Raw genomic sequence first — 14,603 nt, forward strand, 5'->3', positions numbered from 1 at the left:
AGAGTGCATTTATACATTTAGCAATTCAGGCTCTTGTGTCCTGTATTCTCAGCTTGTTTACCAGCTTACCCTCTTGTGCAATCGAGTCAGCCTTTTAAAAGCAGACATGTGTTTGTTACGTTCTGATGTTACCTTGTCTGACCTTTATATTATTACACCAGGATCCTTTTGCTCTTCACAAGCCCTGACAGTATAAACAGTAACTTGTTCAGTAGCACCCACAATGCTCTGGGCCCAAAATCATCTCCAAATCACCTCAGGATACAACAAACTGACATTAATAATACTCAAATAATATATATACAAAATATAACGAGGTAATTGCCATAAAGCTTTTGTAGAAACACCTTACACCACAACTCAAAAGTAATGCAGGTGGTAGTCCAAGTGAAACATGAAGTATATGTTTAATATTTGGAACAGGGCCCACTTCTCTCTACTTATATGGTCCAAAATTGATAAGCAATTTATATTACCAGTCTCCATTTGGGCTGGAAATGAAACGTGATTAGGTCTTCCCTATTGAGCATATTAGTCTCCAGAAAAAGACTCTTTTACAGTTGTTTTTACACTGTGACCTTAACTATTCTACCATGAGCATATTCAACCTTTTTATTGCCCCACTGCTCCTATGGCTCTTAAAATAGCAAATCTTTCAGGAACATATTTCAAAGCCCCGGGCATTACCCCAACCATTAACCTTAAGTAAAGGCATTGACTACAGAGTTCATTTTGGAGGCTGTTTCAAGGTTACCTTAATAGTAGGGAAGCCCTGCTGAGTGCGGTCCTTCACGGACCCTCTGCTGCCTTCAGTCAGATATCGAGCTCGGTGCTGAGTCTCCGGCTGCACAACGATCTTCAGCTCCTTCCCCTCAATCTTCTGTGGGAATTGCATCGACAGCGCGCCTCCTTTGTGGTGAGTTGTCTGAGGATCATCAGAGCTGCAATAAAGATTCGGTTTGAAAGAGACACCAGCAGATTACTCCTAATTCGAACATATTAAATACATTTTATTTTAATTAGTGCAACCGGGGGTAGTCTGGGCTCATTTGCACCCTTTAATTTTATTTATTTATTTGTATTATATATACTATTTTGTATGTTCTTTCACACTGTGACTGTGTATGTCATTAAGTATGCTATTCCTGTCATGCTATGTTTTTTCTTTATTATTTCTTGTTGGCTGTTCTGTTTGTCTTCTATGTTGAAAAAGAGAAGCATGATTTCCACCCCAAAGAAGTCTGTACTATTGATTACACTTGTATGCTTCTTCTCAATAAACATATTTGAAACAATTAGTGCAACCTGGCTGGCATCCTCACATTTTGTGGTGGAAGATGTTTAGGATGAATGCAACTTACATATGTCCCTATTTATTCAGAAACCCCCCCCCTCCAGCCCCCAAGATGCTTTGAGCATCAGCCAGGCATATTCAATGCCCATCTCTTAAAGCGTTCAGAGTTATCTGTTTATTTAATCGACTCTGCTTATCCTAGGTCTTTGAGCGAGGCTCTGATTCACTGTGGCCGACCATTGTTTGTACTTCAGTATCCTGCCCCTCCCTCTCCTCTGATCTGACCGCTCTTCTTCATTCAAAGGGTGGTGGGATATTTAGAGCCACAATAGTTTGCTGAAGATTTCCATCTATTTGTGCCATGAGCGATTTCCTAATTATACTCTGTGCTCTATGAGATTATCCACAAGGGCCCTTCGGACAACGGTAACAAAATTAATTACTTAATTAAGAGCGTAAAGTTAGCGCAAGGGGAATATTAAATGCATACAAATCAATGTACTACTCAAGCAACATCCTGCATTAAGTGGAGTTCTTGTTTTCTTTGCTGGGTTACAGATTACAGTAAATAAGTGAGGAAACACAATACATGCAGATGTTTACATGCAAGGCAGGGGACTCCACTGAATTGAATGTTGAAGAAATTATTTATCTAATGAGCACAAAAGTCATAGCTATGGCTTTACCAGTCACCAGACGTGAGTCCAGTTAAATACAATCTAGAGTTTTCTGAGCATTGTTTTAGAATGATCTCTACCACCATCCTTATAACCCTCCAGTAGAGTTTCAGAAACTTTGACCTGCAAGCTTGTGCTGTGCTTACGTTTGACCTTAAAACTGCTTCTTTTGTAATTGATAAATTCATACACAATCATAGCATCCTTTGTCAAAGATATAGAGGAGCATGACATGTACACTAGAATCTTACACATCGAACGTGATCGTATATCATACCAAGTAAAACTATTCGTCACACAAACCTTCCTTTGGATCCCGTCTTGTTGTCAGGGCCGAGCTGTGACAGGACAAAGTGTGGCCCTTTGGCACTGTCTGCATCAAACACGTCCATGCTGGTTTCCCCTGCTGGCCGAGACTTGGGACCAGGCCTCTGCCGAGGGGTACGTTTGCGGGACTTCCTTGGCACCTCTGTGTTGTCATTGTAGGAGACAGTGCTCATAATGCTAAAGTTGGACAGAGAGTCCTCCATCCAAATGCTGTTACTCTGCTCTGAGTCCAGGGATGTTTCATCCTGGCAGGACATCTGGCTGGTATCAAACAGGTCTTGCGGAGGCGGCGAAATATTCAGTACGGTGCGGCGCTTCGATGGGGTCATCAGGTGATGTAGCTGTGCCTCCTGGGATGTTACTCCTCTTCCTCCTCCTTGCTCACTGCTGCCTCTGCAGTTACCACCATTGCTGCTGTTGCCATTCCCACCTTCTGCTCCCACAACCTCTGGAACCTCTCTGCTACTCCTGCAGTCCTCCGGGTCAACATTGACCGCGTTCCGGTCAGAGGCCGAAGCGCTGGAATGCATGGTGGGGCTGGAAGAGGTGGGAAAAGCACTGCGGGGGCCTTCCATGGTCACAGAGGAGGACATGGCATCTACAGTGCAAATAATTAGACAGTGAATAAAGGCCTCTCAACCAGTGTTGGCTAGCAGTCCCATTTAAGCAGCAATTTGTTTCATGATTGCTTTGGTTTATTGCCTTTTTTTTTCTTTTTTAGCAATTTTAGATTCATCCAATTAAAATCTCCCCCTTTTCATTGGATCTTGAATGTGTGTGTCTGTGGTGCTGGCGATGTCTGAGGATTTGTAAATGTGCAGTATGTGAAGCGCAGTATCGGTGCGGCTAAAAAGGGGCAAAAAACGGGATAAAAAAACCATGCCCCTTATTTAGAAAAAAATGTACACAAAAGCTGCTTGTGGATTAACTAATTTGCAACAAAAAACGGAATTAATTTATCATTAATATTAGCATTTTGTTCGTGTTCAACTAAAAACGTTGCCAAAATGATGAAATGGAGAGGCAAGTTCAAAACAGTTATATGTACAAATATGTAGCATGCCAATTTTTCGGAGCTTTTACTTTTAATTGTTTTCTTTTTTTCTGCTACAAAAGTTCATTTAGTTGGGACTGAACGTAGCCACAGAGACAAAATAAACAAGCTTCTGACCTATGAAGCAGAGAACTGCAGACCATTTTATATGCAGACACTCCCTGCTTCAGAGGGAACTTCCTGGAATATAAAAATGAGACAGGGAATGAGCAATAGGAGTTAAAATTTATTCAAATTTTTTTAAAGAAAAATAACACAGGGTATTTTTGTTTTTCAAAACTGTTGCTCCAGCATGCTGACATACACTGTGATTTCAAAAGCATTGAAATAGTTATAATGAACTAGATGAAGAGTGGGGAAAAGTCTGGTTAAGTTGCAGATAGTAAAAAGGAGTTAGACTGCTGTTGACATTCTGCATTGTTTGGTGACTCATTAGTTTGCAAAACACACAATCGTAAAGAAAAAGAGGCACATAAAAAGAATGAAGGTAGTGTCATTTTGAGCAAGTATCAAAACACAAAGTCATATACATGATCAGAGACCAACAAAACCTACAATAGCAACTTAAATATAAGACCAAATACTTGAATGACATTGGATGTCCAGTGCTATTTCTGCTCTTGAGAGGTGGAATGTTTTTTTGCAATATACCCTATTTGTATTTAGCAGTGCTGCAAATGATTGAAACCCTGTGTTGCTAAGCACAATATTTATAAATGAGAAGTATGTTTAAAGAAACATATATTTGAAATGAAACGTTAACAAAGACAGTTTTCATTTAAACTTATAGTTCCATGTAAAGTAAAATATACTTCACCTTTTTCCTTTTACAGACCAAATTTTTCCAACAGGTCAGAGCGCTGCAAGTGGCTGTAATGGAGTCCATGGATTTACTGAAACTCACTCTAATGCCTTGATGCTTCAATGGGGAGCAGAGCAAAACAGCTACAGTGAAGCAAACACTGTCATTTATTTTTTGATATTTTAAATCTTAAGCTTTTCTTCTGAAAGCCATTTGGGAATTTGGGGAAATGAAAAGAAAAATGTTTTTTTGAAAGAGAGCTCAAGACAGAAAGTCTACAATTAATTGATTTTGACTAAATCCTTTACGTTTGCGGACATGTATGTCCACTAAACTGTTGGATTACTACCCTTTGTCACACATTCTATTTTTCCTTTAATCGTTTGCCAATTGGGAGGCTGGCCAAGCAGTCACAATGAACATTTGAAAGGTCAAATAAAAAATTGAAGAGAGTTGACGCAGAATTAGTGTCTAGTGTCTTGACCATTTCCTGACAGAGACATAGGCTCAGTCTCCTTATAACTTAAGACGTTTTCTAACACTGTGCACTCATCTTGTTTTGTCATTTTGTTACATCAGCATTAAGCTGCTTATTATAGTTAAATGGCTAACCTACCTTTCCAATGGTTAAATATTTGTTTAAAAAAATACTGTCCTATCATAACACGATACTGACACTATTTTAAAGTTCAAAATGAGCCTTTCTTATGTGAACACACTGCAGGCATAATAATCAGGATGTTAGCTCTTTTCGGAAGTTTTAAACCAGATTATTAACCACAATAACCGGCCACACCTTAAATTGGATTTATTGTACTTTTGAACTTCACTGACTGTTTTCTCAACAACTCCAAGTTGAAAATGCAAAATGGTCAACAAGGTGATTACAGCCACTCAAAGCTTCCTAATTCTCTAACAAAAGTTAAGAAATAAAAGAAAGTTGTTAAATCCCACCAAGCATTTTGTTCTGAGTATGCAGCACTTTCAATATTAAGCTCTGTTGGGCTCTCTCATCATTATTGGATTCTGTGTGCGGTTTAAACTATTAATATTTGTTACAGTCGGATCACAAAGGAAAAAGGTAGAGGAATCTAAATAGTATCCAAACCTTCAGTGCATGGACTGCATGTCAACACTTGTGACCACAATCTACAGACCATACTGTACAGACGGGGGGGCATTTTGAGCTGACTTGACTCCAATTATGCAACTTCCTTTTTACACAGTAGTTTTTTTCAGTTTTCTGGACTGACATGAGGATCATAGAGCAACAGACTGTCATATGCAGGTGTTTGTTTGCCAACAGATGTAGACGTATGTAGATGTTTCGCTTTCTTTTTTGCGGGGTCTGTCTTGCTCACAGAGGAGACATACAAATAATAGGAGTGGGATCCTACCTGATGCAACAGCAGCTGAAGGGGGAGGCCCTGCCTCTCCGCCGCTCTTTTGACTCATGATTTTTGGGCTCTGCTGAGTGGAGAAAGGCAACTGTAGCTCCTTGGGAAGAAGTTCATACGCTGATTCTGTTGAGAGAGATATGGGACATGTAAAATGAATGATAAGGTGAAATACTTACATGAACCAGACAGCTTTTGTGGATCACATGAGAATTATGATTCACAAATGTCCGCTCAATGACTTTTGCAGAAGTTAAAATGACATAAGTGTATGTTGTATTGAGTCATTCTTTTCTCAGAAGTTCTATTAAGGTTGATGTCGTAATAACATTATAACGTCACAACCGTGTAAGAACAAACCTTTGTGCTAGTTGGCAACAAACCTAATAAATGACAAAATAATGATCGCAATGCAGAATGATGTCCATGGAAAAGCATGCGGGATGATTGCATTTCTGATGCCTAACAGGTTTATACTTAATCTTCTTTACTTTACTAAACTCTCCCAGAGGCTGCACATCCGCAAGAATCGTGCCACATATAACAATTAAAAAATGTAATGTCCTGTTAAATAGTGGCCCTATGTGATCTACATCTTCTCTTTATGAATTATTGAAAGCTAAAATGGTGAATTCGGGCTCTGATTACACATTGAGGAGGACCAAACCGAATGGAAAAAAGGAGAAAAAGAAGAGAGCACTGAAGTAAAAGCTCAAAGTTGTTGTGTACGGAATAAACTGCACGTCTTTTTACCAACAGCCTGCAGGGTGGTACAAAGCCTTTCTCTCTCCTCTCTGTGCCTCCCTCACGGCCAACAGGATTGGTTTAGGGGAGAAAGCCTTGGGTCAACAGCATTACAACACTTTTACTAGCAGCTTGATTCATCATCCAAATATTATGGTATGAACTCACAGCGGCCATTACAGTCGCCTGACTCTCTTCTCTGCCAACTGCCAGCTTTAATTACTTGCAGCTGAGTCCCAGGGTTCGGTGTGTATATCAGATACTTAACCCTCCCATTGTTACCACTCGCTGTGTACAATAGACAAACCTGGGACATACTGAAACCAGCCCATGCCTCTTGATTCCCAAAGCCCTCCAGTCTCCTACAGCTCGCTTTAGAAGAGCAGGGAATGCTAGTTCCCAGAAAGGGAGCTTAAATCTGGACTGGGCAAACTCATACAACTCACACTGAACCTCAGATACGCACAGGATTCTAGTGTGGTTTTGCTGGTTATTTGCTAAGTTCTCCAAACAAAATCTTAGACACACATGCATGCACATACACACAAACGCCCGCCACAACCTACACAAAAACACTTTCTCTGCCCCTGCTAACTCTGAAGTCTTCTTGGGGCTCACTGACTGACTGCACATGCAGCAACATGTGCTCAGAGTGAGCAGCACTTCCAGTAAACAGATTGCCAACCGCACAGACAGAAAATATGTACTCTTCTCTCGGAGCAGTGGTCTTGAATCACTGGCTGGCCTGTTCAAAGTGTTTCCACAGTCCCTTGACGTTTTTAAGACTGAAAAAATATATATTTTTGCGGCATATTCGTTTCCCAAGTGCAATTCTTTATTTACACGTGACGAAACACTGTCCCTTTCACACAGGAGACGTACAAAAGTCAGTCCTTTTTGCTAGGAAATAAACTGAACAAACTCTGCATCACGTGATGTTTTGATTTTAACTTTAGACTCAAGCCATGTTGTGCAGACCACTGAGGAAAACCTTACATTTTCCGTCCTTCTGTGATTATCATCATAACAGATTAAAGCCTGACCATGCACATGTGTTCATTTTGATTAGGTCTATCCATGCTATTTGATGACTATCAACTTAATAAAAAAAGTGGCAACCCCTCATTAAAAGCTTCACAAAGCTTTCACTCTCATTAATTAACAGAAAAATGCAAAATAAACCACATTACACCCACTTAAAACAAACGTTTCACATTAGAAATCCTGCACCAAAGCATCTTTTTTTAACCAAACACTTAATATTTGTGCTCTTTATACCCTAAACATATCTAGTGCTATGTTTATATGGTAAGAAGTGCCAGTTAAAGGTGAAAAAAGAGAAAGCACTCACCATGTGAATGGCAGGACTTACACTCCCATTCAATTCCCTCACATTCCTGCTGCTTGCTCTTACTAGCCCAGGCACCTGGGGCGTGGCACTGGTTTTTTGGCTGAGTGACTGAATTAACTCCCCTTCTGTCCCCCTCCTCCACTCAACCTATCTCTTTCCCTCTCCCTGTCTTGTTTACTGTGCTCCCCGACCCTTTTCTGTACTTCAACTGGCTCAACAGGTTAGTGGTATTGTCATGTGGAATCCCGTCAAGCAGAAATGAAGCAAAAGAAAAGCCCATGTGTTAAAAAGAGTCCTTAAGTGGCTTCATTGAACTTGCTGAAATATGACTGAACAAAAAGTGATGGGTTAAATAAGGTTAAGCCAAGTCAACTTGGAGATTATACTTAGCTGCGAAGGTAAGAAAGAAACTGCTGGCACCTGCAGCAAACCATGTACAACAACCCTGAAATGTTTACAGCCAAGCCTACACGAAGGCTACCAGGGACTCCATAGCAACACAGATCAGGGGACAAGTCTTCTGAGCATTTGGGGCTCTTGTGGGATAATGCAGAGAAAATTTGAAAGTGAAAAAGAAAAATCCAATTTCAAGGGAAGAGCTGGGCCTTAACAATGCAGGGTATTACAGGAACAAACATTGTGTAAGTCTATAAAAAAGTCACCACTATCATCTTATCTGACACGCCCATTACTTATAGATAACAACAACATCCCTATTCATTTTTCTAAACTGATGCCGTGTTTCAGTAGCTACAATGATCCTCACTGCTCATTTTTCCTTCAACTTCTTATGTTTATATAAATATTTCCAAAATGGTGCAACAGTCAAACAACGTTATTTCCCCCCGGAATAAATGACGTGTTCTTGTTCTGGTGATTCTGAGGTGTAGAGTAAATTGACAAAGTATTCATATTATTATTATTATAAGAGCCCAGCTGAAAGGTTTTCAGTATTTAATTAATCAGATGTAGCTTTTTCACATCATGTCATTAGAGGATTCATGATCTTCAAATGTAAACGTATTTCTTAATGACGCCTAAAATAGTAATACCAAAAATGCCAGCCAATTGCATTTCAATATTGCAATAACCCTTGACTTAAGGTGAACCTTCATGGGGAGATTTGTTGCAGGAGTTGTTTTTAACTTTACGAGCTGGAAAGACTTGTCACAGAAACATTCCTACTGTCAAGTGACAACATGATAACCATGGCGGGGTGAAGGTATGTGAGATGAAGTGAAACATCCGGTTGGTGTTACTTCTGTGAGCGGAAACTATTTTTTTTTTACATAAGTTGGCAAATGAGGAAGGCCACACGAAAGGAAATCCAAAACTCATATCAGGTGATAAACGGATGCAAGTAATGTTAGGATAAATCAGTGAATTCATGCCATGACTGAAATGCTTCTCAATTTTCCTAAAACACTAATCAAAAACCAAAGATTCCCTCCAAGGTCTTATATAATAATATTAACATACACATATCTTGATTATTTGTAAATATTTTTGCCATTATGAAATCTTGATACTTGATGAATGTTATAGTGACAAGTCATGTATTGGCTGTTTCATTATTAATAGAAACCCTTATCTGTGATCAATATCTACTGAAACATTTTTAATTATATTATTTGAGAACAGCATAAACAGTTTAATATAACTTTACTGTTGATCAATTCAGGTAACGAAGGCCGAAGGAGTCATAACTAAGTAATAAAAAGAGCTCTGCACACCAGAGTCCTCCTCCTAGAGCGTTTGATCTTCATATTTTATCACAAATAAATACATTTATATTGCACTCATTTAATATTAGGTGACAGTGAGCCAGTAGAACAATTTCATTCTGACTGCAGAGCCTGTCATAAATGCCAAGTAATTGCAGACTTGATGACTCAAATATGCTGAAATCAAGGTCCTACAGTACCGTAGTTACTTTACAGCCTGTTGCACAATAGCAGCATTTATAACCGGAGGTGTCATCATTGCATTTAAACACTTGCTGCATTCAGGAAGGATCCTGTCATCATATTCGTCAGGATATTCTCGATGAAGACACAGATGAGAATAAGCTCACTTAACAAAAGATGTCTGATATTACTCTAACATTGTGTGACACTGTTGAACTCTAGGAAGCTGCGTCAGATTCACAAAGGCTTCTTAAATTGGCACCAGAAACAGCATTTTTAGGCAGGGTATGACAATTGATATTATCTTTAAACTACTTCGATTTCACACTTCAATGGGCTTGCATAATATTAGAATGACCCAAAGCCAATATTACGTAATTTATATTTGTTTTAGCTTAAGAGACTTGGTTCTGGTTGTAATATCCAAGTAGAGGCTGCTTAGGCCCGTGGGTAATCTTACAAGTACTTAAACATGATGAATCCACTGAAACACTGTGAACAAAAGAAGGGAATAGTTTAATCATAAACTGCTCACAACATCAATCCAGGTTCTCTTTAGAAAATTGCTCTTGAAGAATGTACTTTGGACCTGGTCCAAGCTACATGTCAGCACACAATTCAGGGTAAAGAACAACCAAAACTGAGAGTGGCTTTTAAGAATCAGTGGTCAGCTTCCCATAGAATTATGATTGAATATGCCAAAGGACAAAAGTGTTTTAAAGTCATTTGAGAAAGTGAAGGTCGGCCCGGCTTTAGTCCGGCTAAGTCATGTGTTACCTCAGGTTCAGAGTTTGTGGCATGTAGCTATTTTAGACCAGATAATCCTGAAGTGACCAGGCATCAGTTTACATGCATCAGTTTACAACAAACACCCACCACTATCCTGTCTTTACTAAACAGCCCGATGAGTCTCCTGTGAGGGCCGAAGCACTCAGCTACAGGTCAGGTTTCGAAAGTAAAGAAGTGTCATTGGTCGCACTTAACATCCTCACAGCAGTGCAATGGGATAAGTGTGTTATTTTGAAGTAAATTCAACTAAAATAAATATAATTGAATTCTGTTAGACAATAATCTCTCAGTACGACACATCTGCCTTTGGCTCCGTGTTTACCAGTGGACGCAAAAAATGAAACAGACATTGGGCTTCACATGAAAGCGTGACTTCAAAAAGCTGAGGAATTCAAACTATTTACAGAAGACAACACACACGCAAGCTCACACACATGCACACTCCCCCAAAAATGCCATGCTTATACACAGACATTAGAATGTGCCAAACTTTTAGAAAACAACCCCAATGAAATCGAGTCTGAACGGTGACCAGAAATGACTCCGATGACTACTGGTTTACTTTTAAATAAGAGGAGACGACACTCACATACTAACCACCTACATTATAATACAACAGTTCAACTAAATGTTTGGTGTGTCAACACAGGAGTTTCTGCCCGGCTCTCAGGAAAACTGTGCTGAGGCAACAGGAAGAGCTTTTAGCAACAACCTACACACACAAACACACACTCACACTGCATCACCAAGCTGCCATGCTAACAGCATTTAGTTGGAAACTGTAAACGGATCAAATAAACGTTACATTTTGTTCTCACAGTCTACAAATTATTTGCATAATCTTTTGTGTTATTTCGTTTTTATTTCCATTTCATGCCAAATAGTTTGCCCAACCCACGAGGGATTACAGGACATCGCCATCAAAACAGCTAATGTGGCTCTGTCTGAAGGCTATAAAATCACTACCAGCACCTATAAAACTCATTCATTATAGTGTTATTTGTTGTTTGTTGTAGGCAACCAGCTGAGACTCCAGACAATCCCTGCTCCTATAAATAAAGTCTGGAAAGTGACAAACATAAAACAGCAAATGTATGTTTTTTTGTGCAGATTAAACAAGCGATATACTTTATTAATGAGCTGTAGAGAAGCTGGTATGCTTATTTCGTTACCTTTGGACCGAGCCAGACTTGTATTTACCCCCATGTTTTCAGTCTTTGTGCTAAGCTAAGAGGTAGCTTAATTTCTACAGACAAGAGAGTGTTATGAGTCTTTTTATCCGCTAGATAGATTTAGTTTAATCCAAAATGACTAATTATTCCTTTTAAAGTTTGCAAGGTGACATGCAATATATAGCAATGTAAAACACTAAAAAATAACTAAAAGTAAAATGGTTCAGGGCTCGGTATGTGTCAGGCATAGACCTACACAAATAGATTTTAAAACTCAAAATAAAACAAGCCAACCTTTGTTTGCAGTTCATTTTTAGCTTGTGGCATCACAGAGGTCTTGTTTTGGAAACCTTGTGGACTGATTTCAGATTGAAGCTGTTGACTCTATTGATAGGAAGGTGTGAATAAACAGATAAAATAGCTAGTGTTGGGTCAACAATTAGTGGAGACGGGGAGGGGTGTATAACAAAGGACTGGAAATGGCACGACCGAAACAGAATCAATTACAGATTCCCGTCTTCATTTCCCAATCTTCATTTAAGACTTTATTATCCAGGTTTATGACAATGTGTTCCTCAAGCTCAGCTTCCAGAGCTGGACTGAGCCTATTGTACACTGTTCAGACATTAATTACACAAGAAGATTTGGCATTAAGACTAAATAAGGGTCTGGAATGTCTACTGCTTAGTCAGAAAACCCCACGGTAAACAGGTAATAAAGTTGGTCAAGAATTAAAGAGTGAAAGTTGTTTTGGCCTTTGTTAGGCTATTTACTGGAAAAAGGAGGAAGAATTTATTTCACCACATTTGGGTTAGACTTCTGTAACAGTTTATTGTCTGGTAAAGTAAAAATTGAATAATACATCTCCTGTTGTAAAGACATTTTATTGCTCAAAACTCCACTGCTGCCATAAAATAATACTTTTACAAGTAGCCGGTCTATAAGGTGTGCAGTTTTTTTTCTGTCGATTAAAGCAGGTTGTGGCTTGCTGAGAAATGAACGTTGTCATCTCGGCCGGTGACGTCTTATTTAACTTGTCCAAAAAAGAAAACTTGCAATTTTGCTAAACTCTGATGCATGAAGGAGTGGCAAGAGGGAGACAGACAAAATATCACCAAAGCAATACAATGATTAATAGAATTCAAGTTTGATTAATGATTGAAATAAAGACAATTATGATTTATTGAAACACTAAAGAGATATTGCGCCTATGACTTCCTTGCCTTTGTTGACTTAAATAAGAGCAAGGTATTAAAGGTTACATTCACAGCCATATTAAAAGGCTTAACAGACGCTAACCTACATAATGTATGTAAAGCTGTATGCAAATAAAGACCTGGCTCACCTTGACTTGCCTTGCCTTGACTTGTCCTGAAGCAGAGATTCTACTGTGTATAAGCAAACATGACCTTACACTATGGCAGGAAAACGTCACACAATGTTAAAATAACCATAATGTAGTCAGCAGACCTCCAGTAGCTATAAAGGTTTAATAAAATAACCTGTGGTCTTGCAGTCAGGCTGCAGCTTTTAGGGAATTACCGACCTGTTTTGACAGTTAGATGCAAATTTGAAATCGAAACTAACTTTTCATCAACTTTCAATTGATCTTCATCCAGTTTAAAAATGTAGGTCTACTATTTTAATTGTTAAACTCATTATATCCTTATTAAGTGGTTGTAACATTTATCTAACCCAGCGGTCGGGAACCTATGGCTCGCGAGCCATATATGGCTCTTCCGGTGATGGCATATGGCTCCCAGACAATTTTGAGATTAAAAAAAAAAAATCAGTTTGGAACTGATTTTAAAATACTTGTGATATTTCTTAATAATACTGTGTAATTTTAAAGTAAATAGAAATTAGTTTTGAAGATAAATGTCACGGGTCACGGGTCACCCGTGGGTTGTAACGGAAAAGATGGCGAAAAGAAAAAAAGACGATGATTACCGTGCATTCCAGGTTGCTGCATGGACAGAGGAATTTGCGTTTGTGGAGAGAGCAGGATCTGCGGTATGTCTAATATGCAATGATAAAATTGCATCGATGAAACGGTCAAATATATAGCGGCACTTCGATACGCACCATGCTTCATTTGCATCGAAATATCCAGCGGGGGACAGCAGGAAAAGGGCATGCGAGGAGCTAGAGCGGAGAGTGCAGACGAGTCAGCAGCAACTACGTGTGTGGACCAAGCAAGGTGACGGGAATTCCGCTAGCTTTGCGGGAGCTTTGGCAATAGTAAGGGATGGAAAGCCATTCACAGATGACGAGTATGCCAAAACATTCATGCTTGATGTGGCCAATGAACTGTTTGATGATTTCCCAAATAAAGACAAGATAATCAAACGAATAAAAGACATGCTCCTGTCAGCAAGAACTGTGCACGATCGTAGCATCATGATGGCAAATCAAGTCGAGGAAACACAAATTAAGGACATAAATGCCGGGACATACTTTTCTCTCGCGTTAGATGAGTCAACAGACGTTAGCCATCTATCTCAGTGCAGTATAATTGCCAGGTATGCTGCAGGTGACACACTGCGTGAGGAAAGCTTGGCTGTTTGGCCAATGAAACAAGAGGAGAGGATTTATTCACGTCTTTTATGGAGTTTGCTAAAGAAAAAAAACTACCGATGGATAAACTTATTTCTGTCTTTACTGATGGTGCACCCTGTATGTTGGGGAAGAACAAAGGATTTGTAGCGCTTCTCCGTGAACATGAAAAGAGAGCCATCCTAAGTTTTCATTGCATCCTGCACCAGGAGGCGCTTTGCGCTCAGACGTGTGGCCAGGAGCTTGGTGAGGTGATGTCGCTGGTCATTCGAGTGGTCAACTTTATTGTTGCCCGAGCTTTAAATGATCGCCAGTTTAAAGCTCTGTTAGAAGAAGTTGGGAATCATTATCCCGGTCTGCTTTTACACAGCAACGTGCGTTGGTTGTCAAGGGGGAAGGTGCTCAGCCGTTTTGCAGCTTGCCTGAGTGAAATCCGGACTTTTCTTGAAATGAAAGGCGTCAAGCATCCCGAGCTAGACAACACTGACTGGCTCCTGCAGTTTCACTATCTCGTTGACATAACTGGCCATCTG

At 39.5% G+C, this 14,603-nt stretch overlaps 1 protein-coding gene across 3 annotated transcripts in view; it reads right to left on the reverse strand.

The window, feature by feature from the left end:
- Positions 1-14,603, reverse strand: part of nfat5b (nuclear factor of activated T cells 5b) — a 44,637-nt gene that overhangs the window by 11,476 nt on the left and 18,558 nt on the right. For 2 of the 3 annotated variants that reach the window (XM_079663722.1, XM_079663721.1), the window contains exons 2-4: positions 5,552-5,677; positions 2,275-2,896; positions 755-941 (exon numbers count right to left, since the gene is read on the reverse strand). In XM_079663722.1, coding sequence (XP_079519848.1) covers positions 755-941; positions 2,275-2,896; positions 5,552-5,677 — 935 coding nt within the window. Of the gene's footprint in view, positions 1-754; positions 942-2,274; positions 2,897-3,469; positions 3,533-5,551; positions 5,678-14,603 lie in introns of those variants that run through there. The other variant, XM_079663723.1, reaches the window with a different exon arrangement.

The sequence above is a fragment of the Notothenia rossii genome, assembly GCF_949606895.1.
Source record: "Notothenia rossii genome assembly, chromosome: 2".
Classification (NCBI taxonomy): Eukaryota; Metazoa; Chordata; class Actinopteri; order Perciformes; family Nototheniidae; genus Notothenia; species Notothenia rossii.